Source organism: Trachinotus anak, unplaced genomic scaffold, assembly GCF_046630095.1.
Source record: "Trachinotus anak isolate AG129_WGS33_773 ecotype Australia unplaced genomic scaffold, CSIRO_AGI_Tana_v1 ptg000003l, whole genome shotgun sequence".
Taxonomy (NCBI): domain Eukaryota; kingdom Metazoa; phylum Chordata; class Actinopteri; order Carangiformes; family Carangidae; genus Trachinotus; species Trachinotus anak.
Window position 1 is genome coordinate 22,760,218 of NW_027273854.1, and position 22,087 is coordinate 22,782,304.

A 22,087-nucleotide genomic window follows, 5' to 3' on the forward strand; every position below is an offset into this window, starting at 1 on the left:
GAAAGGTATCACACCAGCAGAGACTTATCACCCGACTCTACGGTTCATGTGAGCTATATGCGACATTTTAGCATCTTTTAGCTTATTGTTTTAGCTAAACTTTGGTACGCTCTCGCCGTTTTCCTTCACCTTGTTTTCAGCCAACAAACAGCTGTTATCAGTGAAAAAGCTCTAAAAACCCACTTTACACTTCCTGCAGGTCACCAACAACAGCAGAAAAGCAGTGTTAGCGACAAGCTAACGGAGCATCTTTAGCAGCAGTTAAGACAAATATATTTTCCTCTGGAGCAGGGTGGAGACTAAACTAAACAGACTGAATATTCAACTTTGTCAGTTGTCAGTTAGCTTTATAAATGATTGAAAATGTTCATTCATAGCCACTGGATGTCTAAGTAGGCAGACGTTTGCTAACACGTTAGCCATAATATAGCTTGTCTTCATTGCCCGAGGTGCCAAAAAAAAAAATTATTTCAGGTTTAAAGCTTGTTTTAAAATAATAATAACGTATAAAATAAATCATGAGCCTGTAGGTGGCACCACACAGTCAACAGTAACCCAGGCAGGGAACTGAATGAAATACAGATGTGTTAGATGGATGAGAAAGAAAACAAAACACAACAACACAGAAATATGTTTGTTTTTTTTCCACATTTACTTTCACCTCTTCATGACTTTAAAATCCTTCAGATGAAACAATAATCAAATCAAGAAGTGTCACAGTCAGCTTCACTTTCAGGGTCCACAAGCCAAAAACAGATGAAGCTCATTTGACTTCAATGGCAGCGTGCAATGATCAATAAGATCATCTATGTAACTGACTGGAATCACTTTCTTTAAAAAGACTGTCTTGAGCTTTGTCACAGCACATTTCACATAGTATATGATCCTGTCCACCTTTTACAATTTCCAACTGAATAAAGATCTGTGTGGTAGAGAGGAGCCAAGCATAATACCTCTAATAACTTTTAGAGGTCCGTTCCTGCTCATATTTTTGCCAAGAAAAGGGAAAAGTTACGAAAGCCGTGTTTGAAAATGTGGTTAATAATGTAACTGGAATGGATTTAACACCTTAAAATGCAGAAAGACTGATATAGTAATAAGTCAACCTCATTATAGTTGTAGCACAGCGCCCGCCGGTCCGCGTGGTGCCAAGAAATACTTAAACAAAACAACACGTTGAGCCCATGCCAGTAGGCTATATTATTATCTTCATTCGAACTAATTGCTAGGCCAAACAGCGTCACATATGCACACACAGGCTTCAACAACCACTCATCATTAGGGACTTTAACTGCGGTGTGCCATCCCCGTTGTCATGACAACTAGGCACTGGATTTTTGGCTTGGAAACTCGCAGTGGAGAGGCATACAGGTTTGAACAGTTTTTAGCGGTTTGTGCTTGTAGTGAAAGGCAGGATCAGGATCGTCCGGGTTAGCACGACCACGATGAGAGAGAGAGAGAGAGAGAGAGAGAGAGAGAGAGAGGCCCCAGGCTTCGTTTGTTCCTGGTTCATCTCAGATCACCTCAGTCGCCCTGAGCGATTTCCTTATTTTCCGTCTTCCCTTTTACTTTATGAGTGAGTCTGACGTCTGGGATCATCTCTCATTTTTATTTAACTCGTGCACTCTCTATAACGCACTATTAGAGCGGGCAACACAACACACACAGGACTGCAGACAAGCGTCCCAAGTGGTTTTATCTTCACTCCATTAGCATTGCATATCCTCTGTAGGTCTTTTTATCTTTAAGACCATTGGGTCTGTGTGTGAGAGAGAGTGTGCTTTGCAAGCATGTGTGTGTGTGTGTGTGTGTGTGTGTGTGTATGTGTGGGTGTGCCGTCAGCTAGCAGGAATGCATGGGTACCGCCAAAGCTAAGATGGCTGCCAAGCGCTAAGATGGCTGCCAGGATTCCACAGAGCGACAGCACGAGAGAGAAAGAGAAGCAGAGAGAGAACGAGTGTGAGAGGAAGTGAGGGAGAAAGACGTGAAGATGGACTCTCACTCCCGCAGAATGAGGGATGAGTGTTGCGGGGGGAAAAAAGAAACTCTATCCCTGTGTTTTCCCTCCTTCTCTTTGACCCGAAGTGATGAGGTGATTTTGTTTGTCTCTTTTTGTTTTCTCGGTTTTGGCAGCGGTCAGACAGGGTGAATAGTGCAGCAGTTTGCTGGCACATAGCACACTAATGCCACCCAAGATTAGGACGCTGATTTGGGAAGATGTTGAGATTGGGGGGGCCTAGTGCTGGCTGCAAGGGGGCCACGTTCTGGCTTGGGACACTTGGCCCAGGATGGCCTTAAAGCTTCAGTGCTGTGGGGTAATTGGCCTGAATGGTATATATGATACAACCATAAAACTCCACAAGACTGCATTACACATCTGAAGAAGAATGGCAGCCAGCAGGCCAAACTAAACTAGCTGAAGCAGGCAGCTCTCTGCCTGCCTGACCCTATAGATGTCAAGGTAAACACACACAGGAGGTGCAATCCAAACGATGCCCAGAACCTGAAAAAAAAAGTACATTTTACAAGTACACCTCAATGTACAAGTCAACACTGGAGAAGCTGAGAACTACCTCTAACACTACACACCTAATGCCTTAAAGGGGCTATATGTAAGTTTTGCTTTTGCTACATAGCTAATGTTAGCATGAACTGCTGTTTACTGCGAAGAACTTGTTGTATTTATAATACAAGAGGTTATAATATGTCGTCTGAGCAGCTGCCTCTTCAAGGCAGACTGGACGCTAGTGTGACTGTGTCAGAACGGGACGAGACGGGCTGAGCAGGTCAGGGCTAGCTGTTAGCATGCTAACTTCTGTAGGAGAAAAGAAGTGATGGAAATAGAAGAAAAACAAGAGTTAACATTGGTGTTGCTTTCCACCTGTGGATACAGCTGTGAGTAAAGGAATAAAGTTTTAGGCTGAACTCACAATGTTTCTTGACTGGTAACTAAACAGCTGTTAATGCTAATGTTGGCTATGTAGCAACATCAAAACTTACAAATAGCTGCTTTAGCTGAAACAGTTTGTATGTTAGAGCCCGAGAAATAAACAGAAAGAGAGAAAAGTGAAGTAAACACGTCTTCAACCTAGAAATGTGCCTTTTACAAGTCAGCAGTGGGTAAGCTTAGCTTTCTTTGAACCAGTTTGACCAACCTGCAGTCTCAAAGTCCTATACTGAAGTGTGTGTGTGTGTGTGTGTGTGTGTGTGTGTGTGTGTTTTGAATGGGGTTCCTAGAGAGAAAGGTAAAGAAAGAGAGAAAAACATGGTTTTGTTGAAGTACACACACACATGGGAGGTGAAATCCACACGATGCTTAGAACCCAAAAATGTACATTGTAAAATTACCCTTCAATTTACTCTTCAGCTGTGGAGAAGCTGAGGTTTCTTGGGACCTCTTCACTGTCTATGGCCTTAACTAAAATAGTGTGTGTACATTTGAGTGGGTTGGAGTTGCTGAAAGATAAGGTATAGAAGGGGAGAAAAGAGTTTTGTAGGCAAAAAAGAAGACACCAGACTGAACTCTTCTTCTACTGTCTCTACTATGTTGGAAAAGTGATTCTCCGACCATGACAGACTGCAGAAGTAAGGATATTAACCTTGCGATTTGCCATTTTATGACTTTCAACTGAGGTTCAACCTGAACAGAAATATGCACCCATCTTTAATCTCAGGCCCACGTCTGTCTCTCCTCAGTGGAAAGAATGAAAGAAGGCGCCATTTCCCTTCCAGTTCCCTCTGATGCTAACCTGCCCCCTCACCTTGAGCAGTGTCCAGACATCTGTCCACCTGACTAACCATCTCCCTCTCTCTCTCTCTCTCTCTTTTTTTTCTATCTTCCAGAACAATCAGGACAATCAGACAACTCAAACCAGCAAGGAGACACAGACGTCAAGCCCCCACCAAATGGTAAGTTTACAGCTGTGTCCCTTTCACACACAGACACAAGCGTGCACAAAAATGTTTAACATACCTGTGCGTACATGCAGTCACATTTATACAGACAGTAACACATGTGCGCTTACAGTATATACACACTACCCCTGCACACAGGCCTCTCTGTGTGTGAGTGTGTCCCAGCAGATTTGGGTCTGAGTTTATTATGGTAAGGAGAGCTGATGGTACTGTAGCGTGGGGGTTGTGCTGGGATTGTGGCGGGCCACTCATAAATCACACTGACGTTATTGGAAGATGGGAACCACATGGCCGCTGCCGAGCTGAGCACTGACCTCATGCGCTGTCCCCGCTGTGGTTAACCCTGGACAGGGATGGAGTGAAGGAGAGAGGGAAGGAGGACAGGAGGAAAATGGAGGGAGTGAAGGGGTTGAGGAGAGAAGTGATGGACAGATGGAGAGAGGGGTGAAATGAAGGAGGGAGGAAAGGTGTGGGTGTAAAATTCACTCCACCCTGGAGCTTAGGCAATCCTTTATACACACACCTGGATATTATGGATATATGGATATTCCCTCATTTAAAAAAACTTAACTTCAGGAGGCTAAAAAACCTGACAAATTAACATTAACATTAATTACATTAATTACATGTTAACTAGTCATGGCTAACTTTTTTGCAAAGGTTTGCCACACATAGAGCAGATACAGAGCAACATGAGCTCTGTTTTTGGTCTCCATCAACTCCTGAGGAAACTACCTGGCTGCGCCACTATGTTCAGCCTGTTGCTAACTTAATCTGTCCTTGTTTGCTGCAGCTGTTAGAGCTTTTTTTCACTGAAAACATTTGCCAGATAATAACAATAATTATCACTAATTAGAGCAGTGATGTAAATCAAAACAGTAAGGGCTAGGAAAATTAAAACAACACTCTGTAGTGCTGAGAATAAACTGCAGTGTCAGATTATCGTTCTATGTAAGTTCATAACTACAAGTGAATCCTTTCACATGTCATGTGATCCATCATTAATATGAAAATATTGATTAAAGCTGCTAGGATGATGCCAGCAGTATATCCCACAGGTTGAGAATATACTTGTGGTGGTGGATGGTGCAGCGCGAGACCAATGTGTATGCAGAGACTCGTCCAATTTAGAGAGGGTGTAAACTACATTAATTTCTTTAGCTAAAATTACAGATGTCCCCTAAACGCCTCACATGAAGACTATCTGTAAATGCTACTATTTGCCACTGTACCCTAAACGCCTCACATGCCGGCTTTCAGTAGATGCTAGCTTGGTGGCTGCACACAGAGAAACCTGCAGTCCACACTGCAGCAACTCAAACAGGTGTGTGGCCCAAAAATGAGTTCGGTTGAGAGGCTCAAGTGATTTTATCTACCTGGGTGGGTCACCAAAGTAGAGCCTGTGTATAGGAAACACTGGATGCAAGGACGAGTGGTTCAGGTTTAGTGCCTCAAATTAAGATTACATTTAGAAGCATAGTCAAGCTAAGGGTTGATGGTTAGACACCGGGGATTAAAGGATGACCCTGCTTCAATACAATTCAGGTCCTTTTTTCATTCTGTACTTTTGGCCATAATTCATTCCCAATAATAAAATTGTACTTGCTAAGTTAATTGCTACAATTTCAGCTCTGTGGTGATGTAGCTAAAAATAGTCAGGAACATGAGCAGTCACATGATCACATGGCTCCGATAAAACACACATTTTAGACCAACTTCTTTGCAAGCAAAAGCAAAGGTTAAAAAGGTTAAAAGATCTCCCATTGTAAACATTCGTCACAGCGTGTGGTCCAGTTTCCTGGTTCAACATAAAACTATCTGAGGTGGACCCACCTTCAGCTTTACCTCCAAATAAAGTGGTTTAGCTAATTTGGCTAAGATGTTAGCTTCTTTACAAACAGAGCAACTTTGTTGTAGCAATGCCACTGTTGTTCCCAGCAATCTCTTAGGTGAATACAATACAATCATCACAGATAGAGTCGATGGCCAAAGATGTGAAGGGGGGGTCGGTGTGTTACTCTTATTGTAACAGAGGAAGATCGCACTCAATGAAATCACTTTGTTTACAATAGAAAAACGTTTTCTGCTGCCTGGCTTTCATCAGTGTCACAATCGTGCAGTATAGCTGCCTTTTAAAGAGCAAACACACAGGGGATTCTCTTTAAGGTCATTCTTAGTATTACACCTGGCAAGACAGTCAGATACATAACAATGAACATCCAGCGCTGGAACAAGAAAGAGGGTTTGTGAAGTTGTTTCTTGTGGTTGAGTGCGATCCTCCTCTGTCATCAAAGATGCAAAGCCAACACCCACGTTGTAAGAAAACAGATTTTTCCTTTTAAGGTTGAGGTTTCTGTATCGATAGACTCAAAGGAAGAAGCTTATACGGACTGAAGCACAAGGATGTGTGTTTGCATCACTGCTCAGATTACTTATTATTATGCATCGTTACACTCGATGTATCATTATACATGTGTTCTCTGATTTGCGTGTGCATGATATATACATAAGGTTCAATATACACAATGTATTATACATTACATAACAGTCTGTGTGGTGATTGTAGTCCCGTGTTGAACCTGATTGGTTGTGTATGTTGTGGACAAAATGAACATGTTGAAACCAAGGGCCTGTTGTAAGCTTATAGAAAACACATGGTTCCACTGGATGACACTGGCATATGTCGAGCTTTTCCATACATATGTTTTTCAGCTCCCTCTGCATGTGTGTGCACTGATGATTGCATCTCATGTGTATGACTGTGTGCGCCTGTAATTTTACGCATGTTTTGGTATATGCAGTCCGCTTTCACACACTTTTCTCTCTCTCTCTTCTACCCAGGCCACTTGAGTTTCCAGGACTGCTTTGTGACTTCAGGCGTGTGGAACGTAGCCGAGCTGGTCCGCGTGTCACAGAGTGAGTCACAGCTGTAATTTCTCCCGTCAATCTCTGGACAACACACTCTCCCTGTCATTCCTTGTACACTTCATGCAGTCACTTTGTTACAACGCCTTCAATAACTGAATTAGAAACATCCCTCAAACAACAAGTAACATCTTTTAAAAAAAGATAAATTAGTGATTCGAATATAAAGCTGGTGATATTCTATATTCTTCTCACCATCAACAACAATGACTTGATCCCAATGTTCATTATTGCCTGTGTATCCACGTGCAGACATAGTTAATTCCTTCGTTGTTGTCTAAAACTATTAAAAACACATCACACCATTGTTCCTTTGTTAACATAAACACACGCACTGCGGTTTATTTTGACCCAGTCCCACATAAACCGTCCTTCTGCTGAGAACGCTCGCCAGAGCACCAAATGTGTCTTAATCCGCAGTTGAAATTAGTCCCACAAAATGTACAGCGTATCTCTGTTTGAGTAATGTTTGCTAAAAACCACACTGACCAGCTGTTTTAGGCCAATTCTGAGGCCTTTTTTTTATTTAACTATATTTTTATCACCCATTTTTAAAGTTTGATGTCTTCGGTAGGATCTAATGGCACTGGGGCTGGGGTGGGATACAGACAGGCTGGGGAAGTTAGGGAGTATTTGAGATGGAAGAAGATCCACTGATGTTTTACACATATACGTGTAAGGTTACTCCATAAAAGCACAGAGCTGCTGTTCAATCATCAGGATCAGTCTGGTGTCAGGAAGCAACAGCTAATAAATACCAGGACACCAAACTGTCCCTGATGATAGTTTTGAACTGGAACAAAGCCTCTTTGTTTTTTTTGTTTTGTTTTTTTTTTTTGAGTAACCTTACTCTTGAATTGAGAGATGGACTAATGCATTTATGGTTTTGGTGTTTTCATGAACTACAGAGCTAAAGATGCAATATAACAGACCAGCACCAGTCTTTTCCTTTCAGGAAGTCAAGTTGTGATTATTTACTGTATGTAGCTGCAAATTTTCTGATATGCTTCTCTGTAATGTGTGTGTGTCTGTGTGTTGTGTGTGTGTGTGTGTGTGTGTGTGTGTGTGTGCATTCCTCAGCCCCGGTGGCTACAGCAACCGGCCCCAACTTCTCCCTGGCCGACCTGGACAGCCCTGGATACTATAACATCAACCAGGTGACCCTGGGACGGCGCTCCATCACCTCCACCCCTTCCACCAGGTACACACACACACACACACACACACACGAGCACACACATATGCATACAAACACACAAAACACTCATGCTCAAAATGTAGTTTTTCTGTACTAATATTCTTCACTTCTTCAATTTCTAACCTCTGAAGTCTTTATGCTGAACTTACTCTGCTTTTTGATAGTGGTCTTTCTTTCCCCTTTTTCCTTCTTCACTGTTAATCCATCTCACTCCCTCTCACTTTTCCCACCGATCTGTCTGTCACACTGTCTGTGTTTGTGTCTTTTGTCTCTGTTTTTCCCCCTTGCTCCCTCTGTCACCCCCCCACTCAACTCATCTTACGCTGCAGGACTGAAATGGAGCTTTATGCAAGTCTCCCACGGAGGTAGTTACACTCATTACAGAATATGTCCCTTGATACTAATGTAACACAGAACCCCGCATCACACTCACACAAAAGCCACACACGCATGCTGTCACACAGATATGCACACAACCACACACATATTTAAACATTTTGGATCGTTGTACATTCACAACCCCCCCCCCCCCCCCTTTTTTTTTATTTTATTAGTCACAGATGTATGAGTCTATAAGAATCTGCAAACACACACAGGAATTCATTCCAGCATCAACATGCACACTTTCTCTGCTCGGTTTCTAGTGCAACGCCACTTCAGGCCAGTATGGATACATCGTATTGAATAAATTCTGGCTTCATGTTTGTCTTGCTGTCTCCAGTTGTGTTGCTTTGCCCCCCTTGGCTAAAACCTAATATGAAAACACAACATTGAAGAGAAATCTTGACATTTTGAGTTCTTGTTACACTTGGTTTCATGCAGACACATGCCTGACTCCGAGGGAATTAAGCACCCACTTTCATCCTCACATGTCCCACAAAATGCTTTGTGTGCCTTCATAACAGCCCCAAATAACCATTAGTGCTGCTTGTCAGTTTTATTGAGAAACCTAGGCAAACATGCAAGTTCTAGAAAAATAGAAAAAAAATCTGATCAAGCATGAAATAAAAGGACATCCCCCAAACACTCTCCTCAAGAATGTAACAAACTTCCTTCTCTCTTCTTTTTTCTCTCAGCTCCAACAAGCGCAAGTCCATTGACGACAGTGAGATGGAGAGTCCGGTGGACGATGTCTTCTACTCAGGCCGTTCCCCGGCGGCTGGCAGCAGCTCTCAGTCCAGTGGTTGGCCTAATGATGTGGATGCAGGTAGTGCCGCCACAGCCTCCCCATCAGATTTTGCACGCATTCCAGATGCCTCTCCAGAAGCTGGGTCAAGGTCCACATCAATTCAGACGCAAACATGAAACAGATTTTGAAGTTAATACTTTGATGGCAGCTGCAACAGACGCCACTCCTCCAGTGTTTTTCTTAAAGTTTGAACTGGTTTTACGTGGAAATTTAAAGCCCCTGAAAACATGTTTATTATCTCTAACATTAAAGGAATATTTTGACATTTTGAGAAATACCTTTATTCGCTTTCTTGTTGAGAGTTTGGTGAGAAGATCAGTACCACTCTCATGTCTGTACGGTGTATATATAAAGCTACTGTCAGTACCCTTTTAGCTTGGCTTAGCATAAAGACTGGAAACAGGGGAAAACAGCTAACCTGGCTCTGTCCAAAGGTAACAAAATCAGCCTACCAATGCCTGTAAAGCTCACTAATCAACACATAATATCTCATTTGTCAAACTTACAATGACCAAAGTGTAAAACCTACATGCTGTGGTTTTACAGGGGGTTATGTGCCTATGACTACTTCTTGGTGGGGTGCAGTGACTTCCTGGAGTCTTGAGCACACTTTGGCTTTTGTACAGTTTAAACTAAAAAGATATAATCTTTTAATTAGTAAGTTTTAGAGGTGCTAGTAGATTGATTTTATTACATTTGGACAGTGCCAGGCTAGCTGTTGCCCTCAGTTTCCTGTCTTTGTGCCAATGTAAGCTAACCAGCTACTGGCTATAGCTTTATATTGTACAGATATGAGAGTGGTACTGAGCCTCTCATCAAACTCTCAGAAACCAGAGCCTTTAACTATTCGTCCAAATATTCATGACTATATAAACAAAAGTTATAGTTCAGAAAAACTTTATTATGACTTTACTATTATTACATTATTTTTATTAAGAGTTTAACAGTCTTTCTAATATTTATCCATTGTTTTCAGCTCCAAAGTCTATTATATCACACGTTAATTTTGACATTTATGACATCATTGTGTAACAATTTAGATATAAACAAGCTAAAATGTAAAAAATATGTTAGGCTAAACTTAAATGACTCTAATACTATTTTCCAAACTTCTACAATCTATAAAATAAACTCAAAGAAGAAAACTCTTAATAGTCAAATTAAATAATTTAGAGTAAAAACAAAGGAGAAGGAGTGCCTGGACAGGGATCAGTGATTAATCGTGAGGTACGTACATTCACGGCTCATTTACACTCCTGGCGGGCCCCGCCAACCCCCCACCCCTCAGTATAGAGAGCCAGAGCCACTTGAGAGCATATTAACTGAGAAATATTGGAGACTCTCTTCCAGGGAAAGGAGTTAAGGTCAGCCCAAAAAGTTGCTAGATTTGTTAAGTGCTTTTTTGGAAAAAAACAGTCACCAAATCTACTGAGCTGGCCACTTAGTTGGCAACACTGAGCTTATGTGCTTCACCAGGACTGTGTGGGTGGGGTTTGATGAGCTTTGATTGACAGTGGAAACATAACCAGTGGAAACAGTGGTGCATTATGCATCTACGGCAGCCTTTTCAATGCAGTGTACTTTACATTATACTCAAACGAGAGAAAACGTACCTCAATGCCTGTTTTACACTGTAGCTTACTCTTCTTAGGAAACATGACAAACCATAGCAACGTGGCCCTGATTTTAAATTATAATGTTTCTCAGTTCTGATTGGTGCGTGGAAGCATGTGTCCCATCCACTTTAAGCTTGTGAAAAGAGCTGATGTAAAACACAACTCTCATGTGCAAGAAAGCAACCTTAAAATAGGACCCCATTGTTCAAACTAACAAGCTGATTGAGAGGATGTGTTTTCAGGGACTTAAATACAAATATTTTCAGGTGTTAGCTTCTGACTTGAAATGGACCAGAAACCACAGCTCACCTCATTCCACCATCTCTTTCCACCAACACAGCCCTTTGCTTCTGTGCTGTGTTGACCCCTCTCTTCATTACATGACCCCCCCCCCCCACCCCCCCAAATCGTCCCCACTCTCTTTCTCACCTTCTTCCATTCACAACTTCTACTCCACTTATGACCTGGTACCTAATAAGACCCCACCCCCACCAAGCAGAACAGGCCTGTCTGAGGGCGAGGCATGTCATTTTATAGCATCCTTCCTCACACACAGCAGGGACTTAAAGGATCAGTTTACCCAAAACACATAAAAATTTATTTTCCCAGTTACTCCAAGTGGTTTGACAGTCCAGATAATTTATAAGTTTTATTTGCAAAGGTTTTGAGATTTCCACCACTGAAACCTCATACCACCACCCCAATACAATGGAGGTGAATGAAATATTATTTGTGGTGAAACATGACATTTTAAATACTCAGTGTCCAAGTTTCTGAGAATATTTTTCATTGGGGACTATTTTCAAACCAAAAAAATTGTAAAAAGCAATGCTGGTGAGGTCTGTGGATTATCCTGAGTGGCCAGGACATTGTTTCTCAAATGACACATTACTGTCAAGTTTTTTCGACTATAACTTTTTACATGAGGGCCCCACCTCTGCTCTCATGGCAGAACTCTCAATGACGATATCTCAAAACCTCAGCAAATAAAACCAGAACTATCTGCATGATTACTAGTTCAAACTGTGAAAATGTGCTGTTTCTGTTCTGGGTGAACTGAGCCTTTAATCAGATCACAAACTCAGTACATTGAATTTATCCTATTTATCCTAGTGTAGAGTTGCAGGGATGGATATAGTTGTTCAGTTAGTTCTAATGGCATTAACACTACCATTCATTTAGTTTAACTTCAGGAATGTGTGTGTGTGTGTGTGTGTGTGTGTGTGTGTGTGTGTGTGTGTGTGTGAGAGAGAGATGTCTGAGATACATATGTATAACATTAGACAGAAAACTCCCAAATGCGATACAGACTTTTGTTTGTACAAATGTCTGTCCCCCTCGGTGTTTTATTTTGTGGATTAGATTTTCACTAACTTTCTGAGTAAGGCCATTAAGGAAAAAAAAACACGGCAGGGCAGTGTAATGGTATATGTTCCTCACCACATCATATTTTAGGAACAGTTAAACATTTAGAGAAAGAAGCTCAATGGCTTTCCTGTTGAGAGTTACATGTAGAAACTGATACCACTCTTGTGTCTGTTCTCTGAAAAAGAAGCTACAGCTAGCAAACAGTTAGCTTAGCTTAGGTCAAAGACAGGATGCAGGGGGAAATGGCTAGCTTAAAATTAGTACTAGCCCAAAACTACTACTACTATTACTCAATTTTACAGTTCACTCATAGGCATAGTTTTTGTGTGGATAAAACATCATCATCGTAACTTGTTGATTTGTGATCTTTAGATGGAAGCTGGATTTGTTACCTTACTTAACAGGTAACTAACTTCCAGCCGTAACACAGAAAATGGTTGTTTTTTATATTTGGTTTTTCTATAGATTAAACTAATGAGATGTAACATTTTAATTAATGAGCTGTGGAGGTGCTGTTTGGGAAGTTTTGTCACTGTCTGATAGAGTAAAGTTAGCTAGCTGCGAGCTGTTTTCACTCTTTGCGCTAAGCTAATCTAACCGACTGCCAGCTCAAGCTACATATGCAGACATGAAAGTGGTATCAATCTTCTCATCTAACTCTCAACAAGAAAACAAAAAAGATTATTTTCTAAAATGTCCAACTACTCCTTCTACATTATTTTTACATTATCATCCTTCTGTGATGTCTTCTTGAGTAACAGAGCAGCGCCAGTGTAACCACCCATTTACTTCTTAAATCATAACTATTCACCCTTTGGCTTACAGCACTTTTAACCATCGTGATGGGTATCACGTCAAATGTATTTGATATAGACTTCATGTATGTCTCTTGGGTGTCGTATTTGGGGATTCTGTTAAATTACTAATTTATAACCGTCACTCCCACTCACATGCTGCCATTTTAATACTGCCAGCAGTAATGATGTAACTATTTAACAGTCACTTGCTGCACTCTCTAACATTAAAGTCCCCTATTGCCCATTATCTAACCACCCCTTATTCTCTCTCTCATTCTTTCCATCTCTTTCTCTGTCTCTGTCTTTTTCTCTCCTCCCCTCTTCCATTGTTAACTCTTCCCTTCTCCCCTGTTTGGCCTTTCAGTGCAGCACCATTTGGCCAGTGTGCAGGAGAGGAAGATTAAGCATGAGAGCGATGGAGTGCAGTTTCCTTACCATGGTTAGAACAACATTAAACATTATACTGTGTATACATGTATACATGCTCTACTTCAGCTCACACCACCCTCAACATCTCTCTCTGTCCTTCTATTCAAGTCTGTTTGCACTTCCTGTGAGCTCTCTGAGCTGTCCTGCATTTTCCATTTCTCTTCTCTTCTCTTCTCTTCTCTTCTCTTCTCTTCTCTTCTCTTCTCTTCTCTTCTCTTCTCTTCTCTTCTCTTCTCTTCTCTTCTCTTCTCTTCTCTTCTCTTCTCTTCTCTCCTCTACTCTCCTGTCCTCTCGTCTCGTCTCCTCTCCTCTACTCTACTCTCCTCTACTGTCCTCTCTTGTGTCTTGTTCTCTGGCTATGCTGCCGCTGGGTGGGGTTGTGTTTCTACCAGATGTCTGCTGTTGTCCATTGTGGGTTTACCAAAGCCTTTTGGTAGCCCAGTAGCTCCATAACATACACAGTCTGTCTGCCTCAAAGATGTTGTTGTAAATCTGTGAAAGAAATCAGACATCTAGGAGGATAAACGCATCCCTAGTGCATTCAAAACATCCTCAATACTCTTATGCTGATGTACACTGCCTGGCTATATTTTAAATGTGTAATTATGTGTATTATCATGTCTGAAAACCACATTGTTGTGATTCTCCAAGGCGGTGTGAATTTGTCAACAACATTCAACTAAGTGCTCATGGTGTTGTAATTTTGTTGTCGAGCCCTGAGAGAGAAAGCAAGTGATGAAAGACACAGCTAGAGGAGGGAGGGGAGGGGGGTGAATGAGGTTTTGTTGTGTAGCAGCGTTAGCCGCTTCACCCAGTCGGTTGTTTAGACGGAGCTGTTGAGTGGTGTCCCACCTGCCGTAGGCCTGACTCAACCGTCTCTGGAAGACGGCGCAGGAAAAACAACATAAGACCCAAACAAACACGACTAAAGGCACTCAGGTGTGTCATCAACGCACAAGGCACCTTCTGTCTCCGAGACATGCTTACTCACTAACACGCACATTTACAAATGGCATGCAGACGCACACGCTCACACACACGGGACTAAATTTATGCACACTCTTTCTCTGATTTACATTCACACACACATAAACATGTACACACACACACACACACACACACACACACACACACACACACACACACACACACACACACACACACACACACACACATATACACTTCCCCAATCTGGAGTGGAGCGGCGTTCCGGTCCAGATGGCACCTCCATGTGTCTACAGCGAAGGGAGCTACTGGGTTACAGCAGACATCTGTTCTGGTGATGGTGGTGGTGGTGTTGGGAGTGAGAGATGAGGAGAGCAGAGGAGGGGTGGAGGACAAGAGGAGGGAGGAAGGAGGAGGAGGGAAGGGGAGGGCCTCCGCCTCTGCCTGCTCTGGAGGTGATCCTCTACCTGAATGAAAAGCTCTGAGGCATAGCAGGTGATCATGTAATTCATCATTAAGTCTGCTGTCTCCGGCTCTGCTCTGCTCCGCTCTCTCCCTCTGCCTGCTTGCTCCTGCTGCTCAGTGGTGGGAAAACCCGCTATCAACTTTTCAGTAAGGACGGGGAGTTTCCTAAGTATTTGTTATATTGACAGAGAATTCCAGCTAATTATCTGGGCATGAAACTGCGATGTGTGTATGGTGGCGTTGTTGTTAACGTGTCCTTGCTTTGCTGAAGCACATTATCATAGCATTTACGAGTGCTAATGATGTGTGAGGTAGGCAGCTAATGAGGGATACAACTCTGTTAATGCACATTGTTTCTTGCCTACCTGAATGACGAGTGTGTGAGCCTTTTTGTTTTTCTTTTTTTGTCTCCCTCTCTTCGTTGTGTATGCGTGTGCACATGCTAGTGGACCAGTTCTGTGACAGTCAGGGGGTTTGTGTGGTCGCCAGCTTGTTAGCGTGGCAAGACTAGAGGGTCATGGGAGCAATTGGCTGCCAGTCTGCTCGTACAGTGTGCCAGGAGCAGGACATAGAAATAATGTAGAACAAACAACTCTAGATGTGTATATGTGTGTGTGTAGATTCACTCAAACATGCACACACTCACACTCACACACACACACACACACACACACACACACACACACAGTATAAGGGAGAGATCAGAGTAACTTCTGTTAGCTTTATCAGACAAAGCTTTCAGTGGGCATCTGGGCCTCATTTGCTGCTCCTCACCAAGAAGCCACATAGCACCAGATATTTCAGCAAGATACCGACTAATTAGGGAATATCACAGAGACTAAAAACAATATGTATAATTTAAGGCTGTTTATGCATAATAAGCTGGTTATAATTGAACTTGGGACGTGGTGGCACACACTCATCCCTATATGTACCACAGGAGGAGCTGGAGCCAAACAGGCTTTATCATGGGGATGCATTGAATCCACAACATGCTGGGATTCAGTGTGTCTGTTTTTAACAGTGTGAGCTAAGAATCCAAGTGCCAGTTGAAATTATGCATTTTACTGTGACTCTCTATCAGCACCTCATGTAGGATTGTAGAGCAGCCATTGCACTATGTTTAACAGGCTGTTCCTCAGCGCTATATTAGATGACCCATTCATTTTCTGAATAAATAATACATTTGGTTCAGCATATATACATACACAAATAATAATACAGTATATGCATTAGGAATAATTACACTGATTTCAATCAGTTACACTGTTAAAGGGGTGCTCCAGCCATTTCATATTGTACGCCCATAAAGCAGGAGAACTCGCAAGAGACAGATTTAAAAAATCAGCACTGGAGCCTACATTTCCCACAATGCAACCAGACAGCATCATCCACCCATCCCTCCTTTTAGCTCCTAAATGCCCAATTCTTTCAAACTCCACTCTCCCAATTTATAATCATGGCTTTCTCAAGTCTTGAGTCCAAACTGAGATAACCGTGATGACATCACTATGACATCATCATGGTTATTTTTTTCAAACTTTGTAAAGCACAGAAGACACTAAACTGTTTTCACAGGCTTAGTACTCCTGAGAGTAATGTGGAAAGTCAGTTTTAAATGCAGCTTACATAGTAATGTGTCAACAGCAGTAACATAATATGAATAATATATAATAATATAAGCAGAAAGTGAAGATAATAAGCACTTTTACTTGCATTTTGCTGAGAATACTTTTGTACTTTTAAGTCAAATTTTGAAAGCAGGGCTTTGACTAACTGTTGCCGTCCATACAGAAGCACATAACCCAAAGGAAAAGTGGAGGACAGGACTGTTCCTCCCAGCTCATGAAAATCTGCCACTCTGGAGATACATGGTCCTCTCAGGGCAGCAATGAAATGCAGGTCGACCACCTGTACAGTAAATGAAGCTGGTTGTAATATTTTACCAAGCAACATTTCAAACACACTGTCGGAAGTAAAACATCAGCGCCAGATGGATAACAAGCCTACGCTGCTAATGTTCTGCTGACTCTAGCAAATGCTCTTACACTTTTTTTCCTTTAACTTTTTATGAACGCTTTTTTTGTTTTACAGTGCTCAGCTGTTCTGCTGCTCCACCTTTTTTTTCTTTTTCTTTTTTTGTTTACCAGTGATCTGCAAGGCTCTGTCACTGACACTTTAGCCTGAAATGAACCTATATAACATAAAAACTACATATTACCTCCATTTCTTACTCCTTTCTTTTCTCTTGATCCCCGGGAGGATGTTGGTGTCATTGCATCACTTCTCAACCTGCAGTGTATCACATGCTGTAGCTTGTTATCATCCTCATTAAAAACTTACAGGCAAACATACTCGACAACAAACAACATATAAAAAACATTGTCTACCAGCTCCCCTGTAAAGTTCAAAAGCATCTTCTGCTTTTGTGGCTTCACACCCGTCGCTGTACTCTGTGTCTGATTGTTGTTTGTTGGTTTATGTGCAGCCGTCATAATTTATTTTCCCCACAATTCTATCGGTGAATAACGTTGATCTCATCCTGCGTCCTGTGTCCGCTCCTCCCACCTACATGTGGAGTCACATGACGTGCCTCCCACCTTTTTTTTTTCTATACTTACCGGTGCCCACACAAGCACAGCTGCGCCCATGCTGCCTATAAGCATTGTGGGTAAATAGTGATAAAACATTTCCCAATGTAGCATTAAAAAGAAAGCTTTTCAGAAATCTGCTCTGTTAGACTTTATATGCTCAGCTCATAAAATCTATTTCCACATCTCTCTGGGCCATGTTGAAATTACCCACGTCTTTATTTGAGTGTGTTTGTTTTATATGTGTGAATATTGTGTCGTTTAGTCGTTTATAGGGCTTTCGCTCGCCAAGGTTGTTTATCACTGTATTCTTTCAACGAAATCTGAAGCAGACAAAACATGAGCTCAGTATGTTCCAGTGAAAAGTAATGAGGTCTGTGTGTGCGCAGGCTGATGTACTTTTCTATACTTCTGCTTCCTCATTATTCTCTGTTTAATGGATTGCTCCTTCCAGAGGTTTATTTCAGCACATATTCAACAGTGCGGTTCCCGCCAGAGGTCAAATATACCATTTGGCCCTGCTCCTCAAACCCTGAAAGTCAAAAATTGTGCCTTTGGATTACCATACATCAAAATAAATTCCCTCGGTGTCCACCACACGAGGCCTTGATCACAGAAGAGAACCTCTTTTATCTGTAGCTCTCACACTTTTGGCCATGTTTCTGGTCCGCTGGTGAGCCGAGCCTATAGTTAGTGTGCCCGTTTGTACCAAACTGAGGGATATTTCATGCAGTAATCTAGCCTCAGCCGACATTTATAGACAGAGGGGGACACTTTAATATGTTTGTCTGTGTGTGTCGGCCATGCCGTCACCGATCCTCTCCTGCTTAACTCCTTCCATCTTCCTGCCGCTCTCCCGGCCAGCCTTCACTGGCAGTTTGCCGGGTGCTCGCCACCCAGCCTCAACAGCTTGTGTATGTGTGCGAGAGTGCGATCACTTCTTCATGAAATACTGTATGCCTCAAGGCAGTAACATAAAATACCTGACAGTCAGATATGCAGAAGGGCACTACATCAGAGGATCTACTGATGTATGTTTTGGCATGCTCCTCTGCAGTTATATGTGGCTGCGTAGCTCATGCTGGCTTTGGCTTGAAAAACACAGTCTGCCCCAGATATGAGGACGTCCAGGCTCCCATTCATTCTGCAGAGGCAGCCTGACAAGTGCAGTGAGTAGGTTGGTTGGCGTGTTTGTTGAGTGAGCTCTCGTAGCTCTGTGTAGCTACGCTGGGCTCTGAGATCACTGTGGATTAGTCAGATAGTTTGGAGACGTCTCTGAATTGACTTCAGCGGTTTGTGCTGTGGGTGAAAGCAGTGAGTAGGACATCGCTGTGTTGCTCGTACACTCCAGTGGTCGGACCGTAGCTGGACCGCCACTGCATTTCCCCAGCTCTCCTCTCTCCTGACACTAGCCTCCCGAACCCCACCCCCACCCCCACCGCTTCCCCCTTTCTCCCGTCACCTCCCTTCACTCTGACTCCCCTCCCTTGCTGCTTCAAAACACGGACCCTGTTCTCAGCAACCCCCCACCCCACTCCCCATCCTACCCCACCCCAATCTGATGGACATGGTACAGCCCGCTGACCGTACAAGAACACAAAGTATTGGACAGATTGTGAGGAACCCATCTGTATGTTAAGCCAATCAAAACAAATCAATGAATCAATCAATCGATCAATCCATTGATTTCAGTCGATCATAATCATTCGATTCTTGTAAGCAAAATAAAAAGTCTGATAAGTTTTTTTTTTTTTTTTTTGAGTAGAGTCGAAGTAAGAAAAGCAGCCATGTTTGATTAAAACCTCGTCTCTGTTCTGCCATTTTGTTGATCCCCTCTTTGCCAGGACTGTCATCGCCTGGTTCTCTTAAGAAGCCGGGGAAATTCGATTTCAGCGCCCTGTCCTCCCAGACGAGGTCCCCCCGCATGGCGTTCACCCACCACCCACTGCCAATGCTGGCGGGAGTGAGACCAGGTGAGACCAACCCAGCTCCCGACCCCTCCCCCCTGATCGCCCCAACCCTTTCCTCTCCCCCTCCTCACCACCTCCTTCTACCCGAACCTCCTCACTTCTTCAAGGCCCCAATCCCCCACCCCCCCCTCACCCCCACCGTGGTTCAGAAGTGGGAGCGTTGTCTTTGGGAGATGAGAGTGGCCGGGAATTCAAAAGCTGGCAGGTAGCTTCTGTGCACCGACCTCTGCCTCCTCCGCCTGCTCCCTCCTTGTAGGGTGCAGGTCAAGCTGGTGATGGAGCTTCTAGGGAGTCTGGGTGTGGTGTGTGACTTTTCTGGGCCCTGTGTGTTGGTGGATGGCTGGTGGTCGTACAATTCCTGCTTAGAGGGGAGCAACAGATCAGGCGGCTGTTGCAAGGCTTCTCTTACTCTGGCATTTGTTCTTTATGGTGGAAATTACACTTGTAAAACCACATCACTGTTTTCAGTCGAGTGTCATTTACTCAGTGACGCCTGGCATGTCTTACCATGTTGTCAGATGCTTTTTTTTTTCAGAAAAGTTTGCAGACACGCCCATCAGCAAATTATGAAATATGAAATTATGAATTCTATTCTACAATTAAAAGCCTACATGGGTCTTTAGAGGGCCTGTTTAGAAACTGCCCAGGACCCCACATTTCTTGGGACCCCAAAAGCTCCAGGTGGAAATTAGTTTGTGGTGATTTGGAAATTGTCCAAAAACATAGAAATATCCATCACTCAAGTAAATATCAACTGAAATAGTCCTTAAAGGTTCCTCCAGTAATGAAGTGTTTCATTGTTATGTTGCAATTTGGGAGTTAAAATTAAAAAAAAATATATATAATATATAAATAAATATATAAATCAATCAATCAAAATCGAAGGAGGAGATGGCAATATATTCTGACTTTTAGTCCCTACTACTTTTGAAGCTCCAAAAACACTGGAGCCCACGTAGTACTACACATGAGTAGTACGGACTGAGCTCAACTTCATGTGTAAAATTAGTGGAGTGCCCCTTTAAAGTGGGTCCCAGTCTTTAGCAGTGTCCCTGTGTTGATATCTAGTTTAAGGTGATACTGATAACGAGCTGACACGGTGCATATTCCTAAATTAATTTGTGATGAATCGGCATCAGGGGTCGCGAGCGACCAGTATCTCACCCCCTGTTTCAGAGTAGCTCATCCAGAGGTTCTGATACTACAGTCTGTACAAACCATAGTTCAAACTTTAAGCAACACTTCACTCAGTAAATCTGCTCCAGATGCAACTAAATCAAACACATACACACACACACATGCTTGTACTTCTATCTTTGTGAGGACACTCATTGACATAATGCATTCCCTAGCCCCTTACCCTAACCTTAACCATCACAACTGAGTGCCTAACCCTAACCCTGACCCTAACCTTAACCTAAACCTAATTCTAACCATAACTCTAAAACCAAGTCTTAACCCTCAAAATGTGAAGGTGTCTCAAAAAGTGAGGACTGGCCAAAATGTCCTCACTTTCTCAAAATGTCCTCACTCTGTTAGTAAAATACTTTTTTTGGTCCTTACTATGTAGCAAGTACACACACACACACACACACACACACACACACACACACCCTTCAAGAGCAAATCATTATTTTTCACCTGTCAGTCAAATGAGTTACATTACACTGTCAGGTTGTTTACATCAGATATGTTGTAGGCAACAGTGATAGAAACTCTTCTGGATAACACAACAGATATAAACTAAACTTTTCCAACAAACAGGAAATATGTTGCCATGGATACAGTGAGTTAAACTGTGGGCTTCAAGTTAAGCCCTGTATTCAACCCCTTACCATTCAATGTACCAACAACTATCACTGGATCACTGACGGAGGAGCTTCTTTTTTCTCTGATGGTGTTTTCATGTCAGTGTGTTCAGGTTTGACTGAATCATGACCCTGATGTGAGTTTCAGATCTTTTTGGTACAAAATGTGAGTTTGGGCTGTTGATATTTGATGACTTGTTAAATGATCGTATTCATCAGTTTGAGTGTTTTGTTACAATATGTGAATGAATGTAACCAGTAATATAAGACATGAGGAGCTCTCAGCACCAACACATTGCAGTGGGGGGTTAATAGGCCCCCAGCTACTTCTTTTTGCCTCAGGACCCCCAGGCAAGCTGATCCAGCTGTGTGTCTTTGCTTTTCACTGTTCTGCATCTTTCCATTTCTTTTTTAATTCTTCTTTCCAAAGTGTTATTGACATGTTTTTTGTTTTTTTTTTAACAATGTGGGAACTCCGGTTTGACCCCTTTGTGGGTGAACATGTCTTTATTCCTACTGACGAGGCAATAAATCAGGCTGAGAGTCTGAGTTGCTATGTGAACCAGCCGATCCTCCACAAGGCTGAAACAGGCAGCTCGTGATAACATCAGATATCAAACACAAGCAAAGGGGCGCTGACAATAAATCACCACTCTCTTAATTTTATCACCACAACACAGATCAAGATGTCCTCCCTCTTTTTTGGAAAGTGCACTTGTGTGAATTCATCCAGTGAAGGAGTTCGCTGGAGATAATTACCCATGTGCTTTAGTTCTGTAGTGAGGCTACATCAAAGACTTTTTAAGCCACCAAGCAGATGTGAGGCAATGAGGTTGACCGCTGTGTCATTAAACCCTCCTCCGTGGTTGTT

General features: G+C 42.6%; 1 protein-coding gene across 23 annotated transcripts in view; it reads left to right on the forward strand.

Moving 5' to 3' along the window:
- nfixb (nuclear factor I/Xb) overlaps nucleotides 1–22,087 on the forward strand; it is a 175,189-nt gene that overhangs the window by 135,530 nt on the left and 17,572 nt on the right. For 11 of the 23 annotated variants that reach the window (XM_071474611.1, XM_071474626.1, XM_071474612.1 and 8 more), the window contains 7 exons: nucleotides 3,844–3,909; nucleotides 6,757–6,831; nucleotides 7,921–8,041; nucleotides 8,368–8,403; nucleotides 9,115–9,245; nucleotides 13,373–13,447; nucleotides 19,283–19,411. In XM_071474611.1, coding sequence (XP_071330712.1) covers nucleotides 3,844–3,909; nucleotides 6,757–6,831; nucleotides 7,921–8,041; nucleotides 8,368–8,403; nucleotides 9,115–9,245; nucleotides 13,373–13,447; nucleotides 19,283–19,411 — 633 coding nt within the window. The remainder of the gene's footprint in view (nucleotides 1–3,843; nucleotides 3,910–6,756; nucleotides 6,832–7,920; nucleotides 8,042–8,367; nucleotides 8,404–9,114; nucleotides 9,246–13,372; nucleotides 13,448–19,282; nucleotides 19,412–22,087) is intronic. The other 12 variants (XM_071474635.1, XM_071474616.1, XM_071474610.1 and 9 more) reach the window with 6 other exon arrangements.